Source organism: Pinus tabuliformis, chromosome 6, assembly GCF_031772625.1.
Source record: "Pinus tabuliformis cultivar Carrire ecotype Pingquan chromosome 6, CPIR1, whole genome shotgun sequence".
Classification (NCBI taxonomy): Eukaryota; Viridiplantae; Streptophyta; class Pinopsida; order Pinales; family Pinaceae; genus Pinus; species Pinus tabuliformis.
In genome coordinates, this window is record NC_142292.1 from 944,655,713 (window position 1) to 944,678,431 (window position 22,719).

The 22,719-nt window shown below is 37.3% G+C and overlaps 2 protein-coding genes across 2 annotated transcripts in view; both read right to left on the reverse strand.

Annotated features, from left to right (window-relative positions):
• LOC149262033 (uncharacterized) overlaps nucleotides 1-22,719 on the reverse strand; it is a 296,604-nt gene that overhangs the window by 89,445 nt on the left and 184,440 nt on the right. The window lies entirely within an intron of this gene.
• LOC149262034 (uncharacterized) lies at nucleotides 14-961 on the reverse strand. The gene has a single exon (XM_089383051.1). It carries the CDS (start codon nucleotides 959-961, stop codon nucleotides 14-16), a length of 948 nt encoding a protein of 315 aa, XP_089239177.1.

Consider the following 22,719-nt stretch of genomic DNA (forward strand, 5'->3'; position numbering starts at 1 on the left):
TCTAGCACAACTCTTACAAAACCTCTTCAATCACAACCTTGGGCTTTTGGTTTTCCTGTCTATTAACATTCAAAGTATTCACTGCAATATTTCCAGAATCTCTTGCAGGAAGAGTATTCTTTTCAACTTCTACAAGAGCAGCCAGGGAAGTCCAAACTTCTTTTGGTTGTTCATTAGTCCAACACATCAGGAAGTAGACTTTCTTTAAAGCAAATTGAAGACTCTTCCGACCATCATTTCTTATTTCTTCTCTCCTAGCTTCGTGGTTTGCTATCATCTGTTTACTAGCATGTTCCCTTTTCTTGGATCTTTCACCTTTGACCACCTTTGCAGCTGCCTCAAGTAGCCTGTACAAGTCCATAAGTGCGCATACAAGGGTTGCCCTACCTAGCCTTAGAAGAGCATGCACATCATCAAAAAGGCAAATCCCAAATCTCAATCCACCAGCATGTTTGAAGCTTGCGGAACATGATGTCTCTAAACACTTTGACAAAGCTTCACTAACAGTCTCTGGCAAAGCTACCTGACTTAATACTGCAGACAAACTTAAACAAACCATTGCTGCATCCAGGGGATCACTTTTCCAGTCTCCATTAAAGAACCGAAGAGTAAAGCAGTAACTGTATATCACGTCAACCATATGAACAGCCAGTAAGGGTGATGGATCCGATTTAGTCAATTGCCCTACTGAAGATAAGGGATTCTCCGGACCAGCTGGTATATCACTCAGGTCATTCTCACCCAAATTTGCAACTCCTGGACTAAGAACCCTTGACATTCGATCATTTGATATGTCCAGTGACTGAATAAGTTGACATCCTTGACTGGAAAGTGAGATTGTATGTGCAGAAGGCTTCAACCACCATGGTTCCCAAGGTCTTACCATGTGACTTATTTTACCTGATGCTACAGCCCGCAAGAAATATTTTCTTTCATTGGCTGATAAGTCATCCAATGACATATCATCTCCTGAAGACAACACATAAGCATTCTGACCAATTAGACATGCAATTCAATGTACAGACAAGATTGATTTATAAGCTGCAACATCCGCTAGTATGATTTCCAAACTAGGACAAAAGCACCCTCATTTATATGGTACAAAAACATTAATAAACATGCCCATGTCTTAAATGTGCCCTCCCGGTAGAAGTGAATGCTAGGGTAGAATGGCTTGTAATAATGTGTGTCACATCAATTATCTATGGTGTTTGTAGTTACATATGGACCATCTGGATGTCATCAAGGATCCGTGTCCTATAATGGTCACGCACATTGTGCTATTTCTGTTTACTGTAGGGTGTAACTTTCCATGAAGTCACCACAACCTCTCCCGAAATTACACTCCATTTTTCAAATATGTTTCTATAGCTATTTACCTGCTATTTGGAAAAAAATAAACTTCTTGACGGAAAAAACATGAGATTTGGAATAATTTAAGAACACCAATGCCTGAAAAAATCAGTCGCAAATGCCATGTATAAGATGAATGAAATATGTTGAAAGCTATGAAGATAAATGTCTTGTATTTAAGCAAAACTAATAATAATCTATTCCGTACAAAGACACTGTTGCTGCTTTCCCCAAAATAGAACTGAATCTCTAAGTTGATACCTTTCAAATAATTCATTTGTGCTAATCACTGAAGATACAGAGAAAGCAAATGCTGGTAATGGATTATAATAAATACTAGTAATTAATATGTCAAATAACTGGCGTGTATGCTGACTTTACCGTATAAAGAGTCCAGGAATGCTTTATAAACTTCTCCATTCAGCAAGTTTACTAGCCAGAAAAATTGTTTTGAGAACCAACAACTAAGCAAAGTATCTTTCATTAATCACAAGCTAAAAGTCCCATTTTCCCATCAGTTTTCTAAACATATGCATTAAAATTTAAGAACACAACTAAAATGATCAAAAATATAAATTTATCCCCACAACCTGAGAAATTCCAAATTATGAGCTCATAAATCAGACACTAAAATAAGGAGAAAACACAAATAATGAGCTTTTCTTGATTAGATACAAATGACTATAATCAATATTCATGTACAGAAACTTCTGTTTCTAGCACAACTCTTACAAAACCTCTTCAATCACAACCTTGGGCTTTTGGTTTTCCTGTCTATTAACATTCAAAGTATTCACTGCAATATTTCCAGAATCTCTTGCAGGAAGAGTATTCTTTTCAACTTCTACAAGAGCAGCCAGGGAAGTCCAAACTTCTTTCGGTTGTTCATTAGTCCAACACATCAGGAAGTAGACTTTCTTTAAAGCAAATTGAAGACTCTTCCGACCATCATTTCTTATTTCTTCTCTCCTAGCTTCGTGGTTTGCTATCATCTGTTTACTAGCATGTTCCCTTTTCTTGGATCTTTCACCTTTGACCACCTTTGCAGCTGCCTCAAGTAGCCTGTACAAGTCCATAAGTGCGCATACAAGGGTTGCCCTACCTAGCCTTAGAAGAGCATGCACATCATCAAAAAGGCAAATCCCAAATCTCAATCCACCAGCATGTTTGAAGCTTGCGGAACATGATGTCTCTAAACACTTTGACAAAGCTTCACTAACAGTCTCTGGCAAAGCTACCTGACTTAATACTGCAGACAAACTTAAACAAACCATTGATGCATCCAGGGGATCACTTTTCCAGTCTCCATTAAAGAACCGAAGAGTAAAGCAGTAACTGTATATCACGTCAACCATATGAACAGCCAGTAAGGGTGATGGATCCGATTTAGTCAATTGCCCTACTGAAGATAAGGGATTCTCCGGACCAGCTGGTATATCACTCAGGTCATTCTCACCCAAATTTGCAACTCCTGGACTAAGAACCCTTGACATTCGATCATTTGATATGTCCAGTGACTGAATAAGTTGACATCCTTGACTGGAAAGTGAGATTGTATGTGCAGAAGGCTTCAACCACCATGGTTCCCAAGGTCTTACCATGTGACTTATTTTACCTGATGCTACAGCCCGCAAGAAATATTTTCTTTCATTGGCTGATAAGTCATCCAATGACATATCATCTCCTGAAGACAACACATAAGCATTCTGACCAATTAGACATGCAATTCAATGTACAGACAAGATTGATTTATAAGCTGCAACATCCGCTAGTATGATTTCCAAACTAGGACAAAAGCACCCTCATTTATATGGTACAAAAACATTAATAAACATGCCCATGTCTTAAATGTGCCCTCCAGGTAGAAGTGAATGCTAGGGTAGAATGGCTTGTAATAATGTGTGTCACATCAATTATCTATGGTGTTTGTAGTTACATATGGACCATCTGGATGTCATCAAGGATCCGTGTCCTATAATGGTCACGCACATTGTGCTATTTCTGTTTACTGTAGGGTGTAACTTTCCATGAAGTCACCACAACCTCTCCCGAAATTACACTCCATTTTTCAAATATGTTTCTATAGCTATTTACCTGCTATTTGGAAAAAAATAAACTTCTTGACGGAAAAAACATGAGATTTGGAATAATTTAAGAACACCAATGCCTGAAAAAATCAGTCGCAAATGCCATGTATAAGATGAATGAAATATGTTGAAAGCTATGAAGATAAATGTCTTGTATTTAAGCAAAACTAATAATAATCTATTCCGTACAAAGACACTGTTGCTGCTTTCCCCAAAATAGAACTGAATCTCTAAGTTGATACCTTTCAAATAATTCATTTGTGCTAATCACTGAAGATACAGAGAAAGCAAATGCTGGTAATGGATTATAATAAATACTAGTAATTAATATGTCAAATAACTGGCGTGTATGCTGACTTTACCGTATAAAGAGTCCAGGAATGCTTTATAAACTTCTCCATTCAGCAAGTTTACTAGCCAGAAAAATTGTTCTGAGAACCAACAACTAAGCAAAGTATCTTTCATTAATCACAAGCTAAAAGTCCCATTTTCCCATCAGTTGTCTAAACATATGCATTAAAATTTAAGAACACAACTAAAATGATCAAAAATATAAATTTATCCCCACAACCTGAGAAATTCCAAATTATGAGCTCATAAATCAGACACTAAAATAAGGAGAAAACACAAATAATGAGCTTTTCTTGATTAGATACAAATGACTATAAATCAATATTCATGTACAGAAACTTCTGTTTCTAGCACAACTCTTACAAAACCTCTTCAATCACAACCTTGGGCTTTTGGTTTTCCTGTCTATTAACATTCAAAGTATTCACTGCAATATTTCCAGAATCTCTTGCAGGAAGAGTATTCTTTTCAACTTCTACAAGAGCAGCCAGGGAAGTCCAAACTTCTTTCGGTTGTTCATTAGTCCAACACATCAGGAAGTAGACTTTCTTTAAAGCAAATTGAAGACTCTTCCGACCATCATTTCTTATTTCTTCTCTCCTAGCTTCGTGGTTTGCTATCATCTGTTTACTAGCATGTTCCCTTTTCTTGGATCTTTCACCTTTGACCACCTTTGCAGCTGCCTCAAGTAGCCTGTACAAGTCCATAAGTGCGCATACAAGGGTTGCCCTACCTAGCCTTAGAAGAGCATGCACATCATCAAAAAGGCAAATCCCAAATCTCAATCCACCAGCATGTTTGAAGCTTGCGGAACATGATGTCTCTAAACACTTTGACAAAGCTTCACTAACAGTCTCTGGCAAAGCTACCTGACTTAACACTGCAGACAAACTTAAACAAACCATTGCTGCATCCAGGGGATCACTTTTCCAGTCTCCATTAAAGAACCGAAGAGTAAAGCAGTAACTGTATATCACGTCAACCATATGAACAGCCAGTAAGGGTGATGGATCCGATTTAGTCAATTGCCCTACTGAAGATAAGGGATTCTCCGGACCAGCTGGTATATCACTCAGGTCATTCTCACCCAAATTTGCAACTCCTGGACTAAGAACCCTTGACATTCGATCATTTGATATGTCCAGTGACTGAATAAGTTGACATCCTTGACTGGAAAGTGAGATTGTATGTGCAGAAGGCTTCAACCACCATGGTTCCCAAGGTCTTACCATGTGACTTATTTTACCTGATGCTACAGCCCGCAAGAAATATTTTCTTTCATTGGCTGATAAGTCATCCAATGACATATCATCTCCTGAAGACAACACATAAGCATTCTGACCAATTAGACATGCAATTCAATGTACAGACAAGATTGATTTATAAGCTGCAACATCCGCTAGTATGATTTCCAAACTAGGACAAAAGCACCCTCATTTATATGGTACAAAAACATTAATAAACATGCCCATGTCTTAAATGTGCCCTCCCGGTAGAAGTGAATGCTAGGGTAGAATGGCTTGTAATAATGTGTGTCACATCAATTATCTATGGTGTTTGTAGTTACATATGGACCATCTGGATGTCATCAAGGATCCGTGTCCTATAATGGTCACGCACATTGTGCTATTTCTGTTTACTGTAGGGTGTAACTTTCCATGAAGTCACCACAACCTCTCCCGAAATTACACTCCATTTTTCAAATATGTTTCTATAGCTATTTACCTGCTATTTGGAAAAAAATAAACTTCTTGACGGAAAAAACATGAGATTTGGAATAATTTAAGAACACCAATGCCTGAAAAAATCAGTCGCAAATGCCATGTATAAGATGAATGAAATATGTTGAAAGCTATGAAGATAAATGTCTTGTATTTAAGCAAAACTAATAATAATCTATTCCGTACAAAGACACTGTTGCTGCTTTCCCCAAAATAGAACTGAATCTCTAAGTTGATACCTTTCAAATAATTCATTTGTGCTAATCACTGAAGATACAGAGAAAGCAAATGCTGGTAATGGATTATAATAAATACTAGTAATTAATATGTCAAATAACTGGCGTGTATGCTGACTTTACCGTATAAAGAGTCCAGGAATGCTTTATAAACTTCTCCATTCAGCAAGTTTACTAGCCAGAAAAATTGTTCTGAGAACCAACAACTAAGCAAAGTATCTTTCATTAATCACAAGCTAAAAGTCCCATTTTCCCATCATTTGTCTAAACATATGCATTAAAATTTAAGAACACAACTAAAATGATCAAAAATATAAATTTATCCCCACAACCTGAGAAATTCCAAATTATGAGCTCATAAATCAGACACTAAAATAAGGAGAAAACACAAATAATGAGCTTTTCTTGATTAGATACAAATGACTATAAATCAATATTCATGTACAGAAACTTCTGTTTCTAGCACAACTCTTACAAAACCTCTTCAATCACAACCTTGGGCTTTTGGTTTTCCTGTCTATTAACATTCAAAGTATTCACTGCAATATTTCCAGAATCTCTTGCAGGAAGAGTATTCTTTTCAACTTCTACAAGAGCAGCCAGGGAAGTCCAAACTTCTTTTGGTTGTTCATTAATCCAACACATCAGGAAGTAGACTTTCTTTAAAGCAAATTGAAGACTCTTCCGACCATCATTTCTTATTTCTTCTCTCCTAGCTTCGTGGTTTGCTATCATCTGTTTACTAGCATGTTCCCTTTTCTTGGATCTTTCACCTTTGACCACCTTTGCAGCTGCCTCAAGTAGCCTGTACAAGTCCATAAGTGCGCATACAAGGGTTGCCCTACCTAGCCTTAGAAGAGCATGCACATCATCAAAAAGGCAAATCCCAAATCTCAATCCACCAACATGTTTGAAGCTTGCGGAACATGATGTCTCTAAACACTTTGACAAAGCTTCACTAACAGTCTCTGGCAAAGCTACCTGACTTAACACTGCAGACAAACTTAAACAAACCATTGCTGCATCCAGGGGATCATGTTTCCAGTCTCCATTAAAGAACCGAAGAGTAAAGCAGTAACTGTATATCACGTCAACCATATGAACAGCCAGTAAGGGTGATGGATCCGATTTAGTCAATTGCCCTACTGAAGATAAGGGATTCTCCGGACCAGCTGGTATATCACTCAGGTCATTCTCACCCAAATTTGCAACTCCTGGACTAAGAACCCTTGACATTCGATCATTTGATATGTCCAGTGACTGAATAAGTTGACATCCTTGACTGGAAAGTGAGATTGTATGTGCAGAAGGCTTCAACCACCATGGTTCCCAAGGTCTTACCATGTGACTTATTTTACCTGATGCTACAGCCCGCAAGAAATATTTTCTTTCATTGGCTGATAAGTCATCCAATGACATATCATCTCCTGAAGACAACACATAAGCATTCTGACCAATTAGACATGCAATTCAATGTACAGACAAGATTGATTTATAAGCTGCAACATCCGCTAGTATGATTTCCAAACTAGGACAAAAGCACCCTCATTTATATGGTACAAAAACATTAATAAACATGCCCATGTCTTAAATGTGCCCTCCCGGTAGAAGTGAATGCTAGGGTAGAATGGCTTGTAATAATGTGTGCCACATCAATTATCTATGGTGTTTGTAGTTACATATGGACCATCTGGATGTCATCAAGGATCCGTGTCCTATAATGGTCACGCACATTGTGCTATTTCTGTTTACTGTAGGGTGTAACTTTCCATGAAGTCACCGCAACCTCTCCCGAAATTACACTCCATTTTTCAAATATGTTTCTATAGCTATTTACCTGCTATTTGGAAAAAAATAAACTTCTTGATGGAAAAAACATGAGATTTGGAATAATTTAAGAACACCAATGCCTGAAAAAATCAGTCGCAAATGCCATGTATAAGATGAATGAAATATGTTGAAAGCTATGAAGATAAATGTCTTGTATTTAAGCAAAACTAATAATAATCTATTCCGTACAAAGACACTGTTGCTGCTTTCCCCAAAATAGAACTGAATCTCTAAGTTGATACCTTTCAAATAATTCATTTGTGCTAATCACGGAAGATACAGAGAAAGCAAATGCTGGTAATGGATTATAATAAATACTAGTAATTAATATGTCAAATAACTGGCGTGTATGCTGACTTTACCGTATAAAGAGTCCAGGAATGCTTTATAAACTTCTCCATTCAGCAAGTTTACTAGCCAGAAAAATTGTTCTGAGAACCAACAACTAAGCAAAGTATCTTTCATTAATCACAAGCTAAAAGTCCCATTTTCCCATCAGTTGTCTAAACATATGCATTAAAATTTAAGAACACAACTAAAATGATCAAAAATATAAATTTATCCCCACAACCTGAGAAATTCCAAATTATGAGCTCATAAATCAGACACTAAAATAAGGAGAAAACACAAATAATGAGCTTTTCTTGATTAGATACAAATGACTATAAATCAATATTCATGTATAGAAACTTTTGTTTCTAGCACAACTCTTACAAAACCTCTTCAATCACAACCTTGGGCTTTTGGTTTTCCTGTCTATTAACATTCAAAGTATTCACTGCAATATTTCTAGAATCTCTTGCAGGAAGAGTATTCTTTTCAACTTCTACAAGAGCAGCCAGGGAAGTCCAAACTTCTTTCGGTTGTTCATTAGTCCAACACATCAGGAAGTAGACTTTCTTTAAAGCAAACTGAAGACTCTTCCGACCATCATTTCTTATTTCTTCTCTCCTAGCTTCGTGATTTGTTATCATCTGTTTACTAGCATGTTCCCTTTTCTTGGATCTTTCACCTTTGACCACCTTTGCAGCTGCCTCAAGTAGCCTGTACAAGTCCATAAGTGCGCATACAAGGGTTGCCCTACCTAGCCTTAGAAGAGCATGCACATCATCAAGAAGGCAAATCCCAAATCTCAATCCACCAGCATGTTTGAAGCTTGCAGAAGATGATGTCTCTAAACACTTTGACAAAGCTTCACTAACAGTCTCTGGCAAAGCTACCTGACTTAATACTGCAGACAAACTTAAACAAACCATTGCTGCATCCAGGGGATCACTTTTCCAGTCTCCATTAAAGAACCGAAGAGTAAAGCAGTAACTGTATATCACGTCAACCATATGAACAGCCAGTAAGGGTGATGGATCCGATTTAGTCAATTGCCCTGTTAGCACTTGAAATTTCACCTCAGGCTGAAAAGGCAAATCTCAAAGCTACATCAAACCATTCAGCCTCGTAGCTAGCCCTACGAGGCAGGAGAAGGCTCTCTCCGGTCAAACTCGGTAGATCTTCAATTGATGAGATGACCAAATGGGTAACACTGATATTAGGCTAGTAAACTGATTAGAATGATTGATTTGGGGTTTTTAATTAAATAACAGGGTTTTTCTGGGCTGCATGGGCAAAATCACAGCTTCAAACAGAGAAATATAATGAACAACACAGGTTGACGACTGAGGCAAGGTAGGCAAGGAATTTAGCATCAAATCTAGATTTTAAATGGGATGGCAAGACTGGTGAGGAGCTGACAAGGGCATAGCACTGAATCCTTTTCAAACAGAAGAAAACATTGAATTGAACAAACTTATAGGCAGAGCATATAATACTATGAATTCTACCTAAACACTTCATTTGCTCAATTAGAAATGATCATGAGGTGAATGAAACATAACAGTTTACATATGAGACAAAGGGAAAACTTATGCTAAATTAACATACCACATGAATCTCAGAAATCAGAGCTGTGAAATTTTCATTAAAAATCCCTCTGTCAAAGACTGTACAATGGAGCTCAGTTCTCCTCCAGCACTCAGAATTTTTCTCCTCTCCTTCTCATGAATTTTTTAATACAATAAATAAACTATTTTAGAAAAAAGAACAGATCGACCCCCAAAAACAGGGGCGCTGTTTAAACTGACATTACAGAAATTATGAAAGGGCGTTTCAACTACTCTAAACAGGATACAGCATTTCTCTAAATCTTATGATAATTGGCCAATTAAGAGATAAATCTGGAGTAAAAATCCCATGAAATCATGATTGAGGATCGAAATAGGCGAATTCGTTTCTTTTGAAATCTTTGGAGCGCTGATTAACTGAGGTTATAGATAAGAAAACGAATCTTATGCATCTGGTAACAGGTGTCTTCAGGTGGCTGAAGTGAAGGACCAGGTGTCAAGGACGTGAGCCAAATTTTCCCACGTTGCTCTAGCAGTTTAAGAGCCCGGATTAAAACTATGCGATCAATGCCAGCTATCAAACAACGCCTATCCCAAGTATGACCACGTTCCTTTGCTTCAGCGAATATTTCTCCATACATTCACATGTATCTTCAACCAACAGAGTTTTGTTTGACTTGCACATTTGATTTCATCCAGCAATGGAACTCAACGTTCACAGCATTTGATTTTATTTCAAATAGCAATCTCTTCACTTCGATTAGTGTTTTGGTTCATTAGCACAGAGATGGAAATTCTCGCCAAGGATTTGACCACACCTTGGTCACGATTTATTTGTGGGCATATACACTCCCAACACTCAACCCAGAAATTCAACTCAACATTGAATCTACAATAATGCTCAACGCATAGCAATATTGGTCCACGCCATTACAACAAAGCAGGTCTGATTCATACACATGTCAATTCAATCTTTGGCCCTGTAAGCTCAATTAATCAAATTCCTCACTTATTGATAGTCTCAAAAACTGATACAGCACCTCCCTCTGAAACAAATATATTCACTGCGTACTTATGTCTATAACCAGATCTTTTCCACAGATAAGATTCTGACTTTGTGCTTCTGTGACAGATTTTGTAAAACCTTTTACTGATCCAGAATCAATTGAACGGGAAACCTGCACATGCTAATTGTACGCCTGTAGGTTGATTCTGAAAGTATTGAGGTCGAAACCCAAGGTCATTCACCGTGCTCAACATAGGATAGGCTTCTCCATAGTTGAAATTATCAACTGGTTCATCCACTCCAATTAATTGTCCATTTCCTTGCAAGAAAAACCATATTTTCGTTCAAAACATAAAAAGACAAAGTCAAAGTGATTTATGCACTTAAGTATTTTCACTGAGGTTATAGAACACCTAATGTTGATTCTCTGTGATGATAGAATCTGGCATAAAAAGATGAAGCAGATTTAGCGTACTTGCAGCAGTTAATCCATCTTCAAAAGACGGGAATCTGCTGAAACTCATTACTGATTTTGAGTCAATATGTGAACGAAAAGCCACTGCTGATACATGTTGCTTGGAAAGATCTTCAGTTAATCATTCCACGGATTTTGATATGAGCCTGTATGTCTGGAAATCATAGGCTTTTTGCTACTCATGATCAATTGCTGGGTGTAATTTAATGGCTCAAACATTCATAGCTAACGAAAGTAACTTTGGACAACCAAGGCCAGAAACACACAATACAACCATATTGTGCACTACGTTCAAAGGAATCACTGAAGCTCCGCACTGTAATCTGAAGAAATGGCACGAGACCATTTTGCTACCAAAAATAGGGATTTCCTCCTCAAGTAAACACTCCAACATAGCCATGATATATTAATATTTTTCTTTTGATATCAAATATGTATGATGCAAAACTATTATATCTGCCCGTCTCAATGCAATCAAATGTTCCCTCAATGGCCCACGTGGTATCAACCTTCTATTGCCCCAACGGGTTATACAATTTACCATTACAATCTCCATGTTCCTGAACAAGCTCCAATGGTAATAAAGAGACTAGCAGTCATCATGTTGGGCTATTCAGTCAGCTTATTCATTGCTCCATTATGTTTGCTGCAGTCTAAACACGTCATTTTTTAAAGTTGAACAGTAGACTATTTCTCTTCTGTCGATTCTGAGAGCGATTAGACCTGAGCTCACTGGAACTCCAATATGTTTGAAATGGAAAGAATGTGCCCTTCATACATCGCAAGGGCTCCAATCACTAAAGAAAAATGCAATGTAAATACTAAATGAAGAATCCAGAATGGCGGTTTAAAGGAACATCGCAGCAGCCTTTGGATCCTTTCATGCTTTAGCTTATTCTTTCGATCCACAGTTACAAGCAAGCTCCACTTGACCTGTAATATTTTAGCTCCAAGCTTCTCAGTTCTTCAACATGTCTCATCCGCCCTTCAAAAACTGTTTCTTCGACAACACTTTGACCATTGCACATAGTCAATAATGTCATCAACTGAGGCTGCAAATCAGTAAGAAACCCAGGGTATGGAAGTGTTGTCATATCCACGCCTCTCAGGAACTCAGATGGAAAAATCCGTAAGCCATCAGGCCCTCTGAGTTGGATTCTGCATCCAATGTATTTCGAGCTTGCTTATCAGTGATGTTAAATGCTTTGGGACAACAGGGGACATTGAAATTGATGAGCGAGTCATAGCAGCAGCAATAAAAATGTACCAGCTTCTATGCGATCAGGTATAATAGTGAAACTGGCACCATGAAGCTTCTTCAGGCCCTTAATAACTAGAGTGCTTGTTCCTGAATTACATTTGAAAGTATTGTCTTTCCATCTTTCCTGAAATTTATCTGACACCATATGACGAAGTCGTTGATAGTAAACTGGACCAATGAATATTTCACAAGTAAGCTCTGTACCAAGGGTGCCACTGTAGAGAACCTCTGTGCCATGATAGTTGAAACCATATGAAGATAAAACTTGACCAAATTCATCAACAGTAGAGTTTGCTGTATGCTTTGTTTTCTTTGTGCTTTTACAGAGGTAGGAGCTCGAAGTCGCTGCCATTTGAAGAGCTAAAGAACAAATTACATAAAAAAGCAACATATTAATGATTTCTTCTTCAAAACAGGGTTTTGAAGAAGAATCAATCTCTGACACGAGATGGAGTCTAACATGCCCTACTGAAGATAAGGGATTCTCCGGACCAGCTGGTATATCACTCAGGTCATTCTCACCCAAATTTGCAACTCCTGGACTAAGAACCCTTGACATTCGATCATTTGATATGTCCAGTGACTGAATAAGTTGACATCCTTGACTGGAAAGTGAGATTGTATGTGCAGAAGGCTTCAACCACCATGGTTCCCAAGGTCTTACCATGTGACTTATTTTACCTGATGCTACAGCCCGCAAGAAATATTTTCTTTCATTGGCTGATAAGTCATCCAATGACATATCATCTCCTGAAGACAACACATAAGCATTCTGACCAATTAGACATGCAATTCAATGTACAGACAAGATTGATTTATAAGCTGCAACATCCGCTAGTATGATTTCCAAACTAGGACAAAAGCACCCTCATTTATATGGTACAAAAACATTAATAAACATGCCCATGTCTTAAATGTGCCCTCCCGGTAGAAGTGAATGCTAGGGTAGAATGGCTTGTAATAATGTGTGCCACATCAATTATCTATGGTGTTTGTAGTTACATATGGACCATCTGGATGTCATCAAGGATCCGTGTCCTATAATGGTCACGCACATTGTGTTATTTCTGTTTACTGTAGGGTGTAACTTTCCATGAAGTCACCACAACCTCTCCCGAAATTACACTCCATTTTTCAAATATGTTTCTATAGCTATTTACCTGCTATTTGGAAAAAAATAAACTTCTTGACGGAAAAAACATGAGATTTGGAATAATTTAAGAACACCAATGCCTGAAAAAATCAGTCGCAAATGCCATGTATAAGATGAATGAAATATGTTGAAAGCTATGAAGATAAATGTCTTGTATTTAAGCAAAACTAATAATAATCTATTCCGTACAAAGACACTGTTGCTGCTTTCCCCAAAATAGAACTGAATCTCTAAGTTGATACCTTTCAAATAATTCATTTGTGCTAATCACTGAAGATACAGAGAAAGAAAATGCTGGTAATGGATTATAATAAATACTAGTAATTAATATGTCAAATAACTGGCGTGTATGCTGACTTTACCGTATAAAGAGTCCAGGAATGCTTTATAAACTTCTCCATTCAGCAAGTTTACTAGCCAGAAAAATTGTTCTGAGAACCAACAACTAAGCAAAGTATCTTTCATTAATCACAAGCTAAAAGTCCCATTTTCCCATCAGTTGTCTAAAATATGCATTAAAATTTAAGAACACAACTAAAATGATCAAAAATATAAATTTATCCCCACAACCTGAGAAATTCCAAATTATGAGCTCATAAATCAGAACTAAAATAAGGAGAAAACACAAATAATGAGCTTTTCTTGATTAGATACAAATGACTATAAATCAATATTCATGTACAGAAACTTCTGTTTCTAGCACAACTCTTACAAAACCTCTTCAATAACAACCTTGGGCTTTTGGTTTTCCTGTCTATTAACATTCAAAGTATTCACTGCAATATTTCCAGAATCTCTTGCAGGAAGAGTATTCTTTTCAACTTCTACAAGAGCAGCCAGGGAAGTCCAAACTTCTTTCGGTTGTTCATTAGTCCAACACATCAGGAAGTAGACTTTCTTTAAAGCAAATTGAAGACTCTTCCGACCATCATTTCTTATTTCTTCTCTCCTAGCTTCGTGATTTGCTATCATCTGTTTACTAGCATGTTCCCTTTTCTTGGATCTTTCACCTTTGACAACCTTTGCAGCTGCCTCAAGTAGCCTGTACAAGTCCATAAGTGCGCATACAAGGGTTGCCCTACCTAGCCTTAGAAGAGCATGCACATCATCAAAAAGGCAAATCCCAAATCTCAATCCACCAGCATGTTTGAAGCTTGCGGAACATGATGTCTCTAAACACTTTGACAAAGCTTCACTAACAGTCTCTGGCAAAGCTACCTGACTTAACACTGCAGACAAACTTAAACAAACCATTGCTGCATCCAGGGGATCACTTTTCCAGTCTCCATTAAAGAACCGAAGAGTAAAGCAGTAACTGTATATCACGTCAACCATATGAACAGCCAGTAAGGGTGATGGATCCGATTTAGTCAATTGCCCTACTGAAGATAAGGGATTCTCCGGACCAGCTCGTATATCACTCAGGTCATTCTCACCCAAATTTGCAACTCCTGGACTAAGAACCCTTGACATTCGATCATTTGATATGTCCAGTGACTGAATAAGTTGACATCCTTGACTGGAAAGTGAGATTGTATGTGCAGAAGGCTTCAACCACCATGGTTCCCAAGGTCTTACCATGTGACTTATTTTACCTGATGCTACAGCCCGCAAGAAATATTTTCTTTCATTGGCTGATAAGTCATCCAATGACATATCATCTCCTGAAGACAACAAATAAGCATTCTGACCAATTAGACATGCAATTCAATGTACAGACAAGATTGATTTATAAGCTGCAACATCCGCTAGTATGATTTCCAAACTAGGACAAAAGCACCCTCATTTATATGGTACAAAAACATTAATAAACATGCCCATGTCTTAAATGTGCCCTCCCGGTAGAAGTGAATGCTAGGGTAGAATGGCTTGTAATAATGTGGGTCACATCAATTATCTATGGTGTTTGTAGTTACATATGGACCATCTGGATGTCATCAAGGATCCGTGTCCTATAATGGTCACGCGCATTGTGCTATTTCTGTTTACTGTAGGGTGTAACTTTCCATGAAGTCACCACAACCTCTCCCGAAATTACACTCCATTTTTCAAATATGTTTCTATAGCTATTTACCTGCTATTTGGAAAAAAATAAACTTCTTGACGGAAAAAACATGAGATTTGGAATAATTTAAGAACACCAATGCCTGAAAAAATCAGTCGCAAATGCCATGTATAAGATGAATGAAATATGTTGAAAGCTATGAAGATAAATGTCTTGTATTTAAGCAAAACTAATAATAATCTATTCCGTACAAAGACATTGTTGCTGCTTTCCCCAAAATAGAACTGAATCTCTAAGTTGATACCTTTCAAATAATTCATTTGTGCTAATCACTGAAGATACAGAGAAAGCAAATGCTGGTAATGGATTATAATAAATACTAGTAATTAATATGTCAAATAACTGGCGTGTATGCTAACTTTACCGTATAAAGAGTCCAGGAATGCTTTATAAACTTCTCCATTCAGCAAGTTTACTAGCCAGAAAAATTGTTCTGAGAACCAACAACTAAGCAAAGTATCTTTCATTAATCACAAGCTAAAAGTCCCATTTTCCCATCAGTTGTCTAAACATATGCATTAAAATTTAAGAACACAACTAAAATGATCAAAAATATAAATTTATCCCCACAACCTGAGAAATTCCAAATTATGAGCTCATAAATCAGACACTAAAATAAGGAGAAAACACAAATAATGAGCTTTTCTTGATTAGATACAAATGACTATAAATAAATATTCATGTACAGAAACTTCTGTTTCTAGCACAACTCTTACAAAACCTCTTCAATCACAACCTTGGGCTTTTGGTTTTCCTGTCTATTAACATTCAAAGTATTCACTGCAATATTTCCAGAATCTCTTGCAGGAAGAGTATTCTTTTCAACTTCTACAAGAGCAGCCAGGGAAGTCCAAACTTCTTTCGGTTGTTCATTAGTCCAACACATCAGGAAGTAGACTTTCTTTAAAGCAAATTGAAGACTCTTCTGACCATCATTTCTTATTTCTTCTCTCCTAGCTTCGTGGTTTGCTATCATCTGTTTACTAGCATGTTCCCTTTTCTTGGATCTTTCACCTTTGACCACCTTTGCAGCTGCCTCAAGTAGCCTGTACAAGTCCATAAGTGCGCATACAAGGGTTGCCCTACCTAGCCTTAGAAGAGCATGCACATCATCAAAAAGGCAAATCCCAAATCTCAATCCACCAGCATGTTTGAAGCTTGCGGAACATGATGTCTCTAAACACTTTGACAAAGCTTCACTAACAGTCTCTGGCAAAGCTACCTGACTTAACACTGCAGACAAACTTAAACAAACCATTGCTGCATCCAGGGGATCACTTTTCCAGTCTCCATTAAAGAACCGAAGAGTAAAGCAGTAACTGTATATCACGTCAACCATATGAACAGACAGTAAGGGTGATGGATCCGATTTAGTCAATTGCCCTACTGAAGATAAGGGATTCTCCGGACCAGCTTGTATATCACTCAGGTCATTCTCACCCAAATTTGCAACTCCTGGACTAAGAACCCTTGACATTCGATCATTTGATATGTCCAGTGACTGAATAAGTTGACATCCTTGACTGGAAAGTGAGATGGTATGTGCAGAAGGCTTCAACCACCATGGTTCCCAAGGCCTTACCATGTGACTTATTTTACCTGATGCTACAGCCCGCAAGAAATATTTTCTTTCATTGGCTGATAAGTCATCCAATGACATATCATCTCCTGAAGACAACACATAAGCATTCTAACCAATTAGACATGCAATTCAATGTACAGACAAGATTGATTTATAAGCTGCAACATCCGCTAGTATGATTTCCAAACTAGGACAAAAGCACCCTCATTTATATGGTACAAAAACATTAATAAACATGCCCATGTCTTAAATGTGCCCTCCCGGTAGAAGTGAATGCTAGGGTAGAATGGCTTGTAATAATGTGTGTCACATCAATTATCTATGGTGTTTGTAGTTACATATGGACCATCTGGATGTCATCAAGGATCCGTGTCCTATAATGGTCACGCACATTGTGCTATTTCTGTTTACTGTAGGGTGTAACTTTCCATGAAGTCACCACAACCTCTCCCGAAATTACACTCCATTTTTCAAATATGTTTCTATAGCTATTTACCTGCTATTTGGAAAAAAATAAACTTCTTGACGGAAAAAACATGAGATTTGGAATAATTTAAGAACACCAATGCCTGAAAAAATCAGTCGCAAATGCCATGTATAAGATGAATGAAATATGTTGAAAGCTATGAAGATAAATGTCTTGTATTTAAGCAAAACTAATAATAATCTATTCCGTACAAAGACACTGTTGCTGCTTTCCCCAAAATAGAACTGAATCTCTAAGTTGATACCTTTCAAATAATTCATTTGTGCTAATCACTGAAGATACAGAGAAAGCAAATGCTGGTAATGGATTATAATAAATACTAGTAATTAATATGTCAAATAACTGGCGTGTATGCTGACTTTACCGTATAAAGAGTCCAGGAATGCTTTATAAACTTCTCCATTCAGCAAGTTTACTAGCCAGAAAAATTGTTCTGAGAACCAACAACTAAGCAAAGTATCTTTCATTAATCACAAGCTAAAAGTCCCATTTTCCCATCAGTTGTCTAAACATATGCATTAAAATTTAAGAACACAACTAAAATGATCAAAAATATAAATTTATCCCCACAACCTGAGAAATTCCAAATTATGAGCTCATAAATCAGACACTAAAATAAGGGGAAAACACAAATAATGAGCTTTTCTTGATTAGATACAAATGACTATAAATCAATATTCATGTACAGAAACTTCTGTTTCTAGCACAACTCTTACAAAACCTCTTCAATCACAACCTTGGGCTTTTGGTTTTCCTGTCTATTAACATTCAAAGTATTCACTGCAATATTTCCAGAATCTCTTGCAGGAAGAGTATTCTTTTCAACTTCTACAAGAGCAGCCAGGGAAGTCCAAACTTCTTTCGGTTGTTCATTAGTCCAACACATCAGGAAGTAGACTTTCTTTAAAGCAAATTGAAGACTCTTCCGACCATCATTTCTTATTTCTTCTCTCCTAGCTTCGTGGTTTGCTATCATCTGTTTACTACCATGTTCCCTTTTCTTGGATCTTTCACCTTTGACCACCTTTGCAGCTGCCTCAAGTAGCCTGTACAAGTCCATAAGTGCGCATACAAGGGTTGCCCTACCTAGCCTTAGAAGAGCATGCACATCATCAAAAAGGCAAATCCCAAATCTCAATCCACCAGCATGTTTGAAGCTTGCGGAACATGATGTCTCTAAACACTTTGACAAAGCTTCACTAACAGTCTCTGGCAAAGCTACCTGACTTAACACTGCAGACAAACTTAAACAAACCATTGCTGCATCCAGGGGATCACTTTTCCAGTCTCCATTAAAGAACCGAAGAGTAAAGCAGTAACTGTATATCACGTCAACCATATGAACAGCCAGTAAGGGTGATGGATCTGATTTAGTCAATTGCCCTACTGAAGATAAGGGATTCTCCGGACCAGCTGGTATATCACTCAGGTCATTCTCACCCAAATTTGCAACTCCTGGACTAAGAACCCTTGACATTCGGTCATTTGATATGTCCAGTGACTGAATAAGTTGACATCCTTGACTGGAAAGTGAGATTGTATGTGCAGAAGGCTTCAACCACCATGGTTCCCAAGGTCTTACCATGTGACTTATTTTACCTGATGCTACAGCCCGCAAGAAATATTTTCTTTCATTGGCTGATAAGTCATCCAATGACATATCATCTCCTGAAGACAACACATAAGCATTCTGACCAATTAGACATGCAATTCAATGTACAGACAAGATTGATTTATAAGCTGCAACATCCGCTAGTATGATTTCCAAACTAGGACAAAAGCACCCTCATTTATATGGTACAAAAACATTAATAAACATGCCCATGTCTTAAATGTGCCCTCCCGGTAGAAGTGAATGCTAGGGTAGAATGGCTTGTAATAATGTGTGTCACATCAATTATCTATGGTGTTTGTAGTTACATATGGACCATCTGGATGTCATCAAGGATCCGTGTCCTATAATGGTCACGCACATTGTGCTATTTCTGTTTACTGTAGGGTGTAACTTTCCATGAAGTCACCACAACCTCTCCCAAAATTACACTCCATTTTTCAAATATGTTTCTATAGCTATTTACCTGCTATTTGGAAAAAAATAAACTTCTTGACGGAAAAAACATGAGATTTGGAATAATTTAAGAACACCAATGCCTGAAAAAATCAGTCGCAAATGCCATGTATAAGATGAATGAAATATGTTGAAAGCTATGAAGATAAATGTCTTGTATTTAAGCAAAACTAATAATAATCTATTCCGTACAAAGACACTGTCGCTGCTTTCCCCAAAATAGAACTGAATCTCTAAGTTGATACCTTTCAAATAATTCATTTGTGCTAATCATTGAAGATACAGAGAAAGCAAACGCTGGTAATGGATTATAATAAATACTAGTAATTAATGTGTCAAATAACTGGCGTGTATGCTGACTTTACCGTATAAAGAGTCCAGGAATGCTTTATAAACTTCTCCATTCAGCAAGTTTACTAGCCAGAAAAATTGTTCTGAGAACCAACAACTAAGCAAAGTATCTTTCATTAATCATAAGCTTAAAGTCCCATTTTCCCATCAGTTGTCTAAAGATATGCATTAAAATTTAAGAACACAACTAAAATGATCAAAAATATAAATTTATCCCCACAACCTGAGAAATTCCAAATTATGAGCTCATAAATCAGACACTAAAATAAGGAGAAAACACAAATAATGAGCTTTTCTTGATTAGATACAAATGACTATCAATCAATATTCATGTACAGAAACTTCTGTTTCTAGCACAACTCTTACAAAACCTCTTCAATCACAACCTTGGGCTTTTGGTTTTCCTTTCTATTAACATTCAAAGTATTCACTGCAATATTTCCAGAATCTCTTGCAGGAAGAGTATTCTTTTCAACTTCTACAAGACCAGCCAGGGAAGTCCAAACTTCTTTCGGTTGTTCATTAGTCCAACACATCAGGAAGTAGACTTTCTTTAAAGCAAATTGAAGACTCTTCCGACCATCATTTCTTATTTCTTCTCTCCTAGCTTCGTGGTTTGCTATCATCTGTTTACTACCATGTTCCCTTTTCTTGGATCTTTCACCTTTGACCACCTTTGCAGCTGCCTCAAGTAGCCTGTACAAGTCCATAAGTGCGCATACAAGGGTTGCCCTACCTAACCTTAGAAGAGCATGCACATCATCAAAAAGGCAAATCCCAAATCTCAATCCACCAGCATGTTTGAAGCTTGCGGAACATGATGTCTCTAAACACTTTGACAAAGCTTCACTAACAGTCTCTGGCAAAGCTACCTGACTTAACACTGCAGACAAACTTAAACAAACCATTGCTGCATCCAGGGGATCACTTTTCCAGTCTCCATTAAAGAACCGAAGAGTAAAGCAGTAACTGTATATCACGTCAACCATATGAACAGCCAGTAAGGGTGATGGATCCGATTTAGTCAATTGCCCTACTGAAGATAAGGGATTCTCCGGACCAGCTGGTATATCACTCAGGTCATTCTCACCCAAATTTGCAACTACTGGACTAAGAACCCTTGACATTCGATCATTTGATATGTCCAGTGACTGAATAAGTCGACATCCTTGACTGGAAAGTGAGATTGTATGTGCAGAAGGCTTCAACCACCATGGTTCCCAAGGTCTTACCATGTGACTTATTTTACCTGATGCTACAGCCCGCAAGAAATATTTTCTTTCATTAGCTGATAAGTCATCCAATGACATATCATCTCCTGAAGACAACACATAAGCATTCTGACCAATTAGACATGCAATTTAATGTACAGACAAGATTGATTTATAAGCTGCAACATCCGTTAGTATGATTTCCAAACTAGGACAAAAGCACCCTCATTTATATGGTACAAAAACATTAATAAACATGCCCATGTCTTAAATGTGCCCTCCCGGTAGAAGTGAATGCTAGGGTAGAATGGCTTGTAATAATGTGTGTCACATCAATTATCTATGGTGTTTGTAGTTACATATGGACCATCTGGATGTCATCAAGGATCCGTGTCCTATAATGGTCACGCACATTGTGCTATTTCTGTTTACTGTAGGGTGTAACTTTCCATGAAGTCACCACAACCTCTCCCGAAATTACACTCCATTTTTCAAATATGTTTCTATAGCTATTTACCTGCTATTTGGAAAAAAATAAACTTCTTGACGGAAAAAACATGAGATTTGGAATAATTTAAGAACACCGATGCCTGAAAAAATCAGTCGCAAATGCCATGTATAAGATGAATGAAATATGTTGAAAGCTATGAAGATAAATGTCTTGTATTTAAGCAAAACTAATAATAATCTATTCCGTACAAAGACACTGTCGCTGCTTTCCCCAAAATAGAACTGAATCTCTAAGTTGATACCTTTCAAATAATTCATTTGTGCTAATCACTAAAGATACAGAGAAAGCAAATGCTAGTAATGGATTATAATAAATACTAGTAAATAATGTGTCAAATAACTGGCGTGTATGCTGACTTTACCGTATAAAGAGTCCAGGAATGCTTTATAAACTTCTCCATTCAGCAAGTTTACTAGCCAGAAAAATTGTTCTGAGAACCAACAACTAAGCAAAGTATCTTTCATTAATCACAAGCTAAAAGTCCCATTTTCCCATCAGTTGTCTAAACATATGCATTAAAATTTAAGAACACAACTAAAATGATCAAAAATATAAATTTATCCCCACAACCTGAGAAATTCCAAATTATGAGCTCATAAATCAGACACTAAAATAATGAGAAAACACAAATAATGAGCTTTTCTTGATTAGATACAAATGACTATAAATCAATATTCATGTACAGAAACTTCTGTTTCTAGCACAACTCTTACAAAACCTCTTCAATCACAACCTTGGGCTTTTGGTTTTCCTTTCTATTAACATTCAAAGTATTCACTGCAATATTTCCCGAATCTCTTGCAGGAAGAGTATTCTTTTCAACTTCTACAAGAGCAGCCACGGAAGTCCAAACTTCTTTCGGTTGTTCATTAGTCCAACACATCAGGAAGTAGACTTTCTTTAAAGCAAATTGAAGACTCTTCCGACCATCATTTCTTATTTCTTCTCTCCTAGCTTCGTGGTTTGCTATCATCTGTTTACTAGCATGTTCCCTTTTCTTGGATCTTTCACCTTTGACCACCTTTGCAGTTGCCTCAAGTAGCCTGTACAAGTCCATAAGTGCGCATACAAGGGTT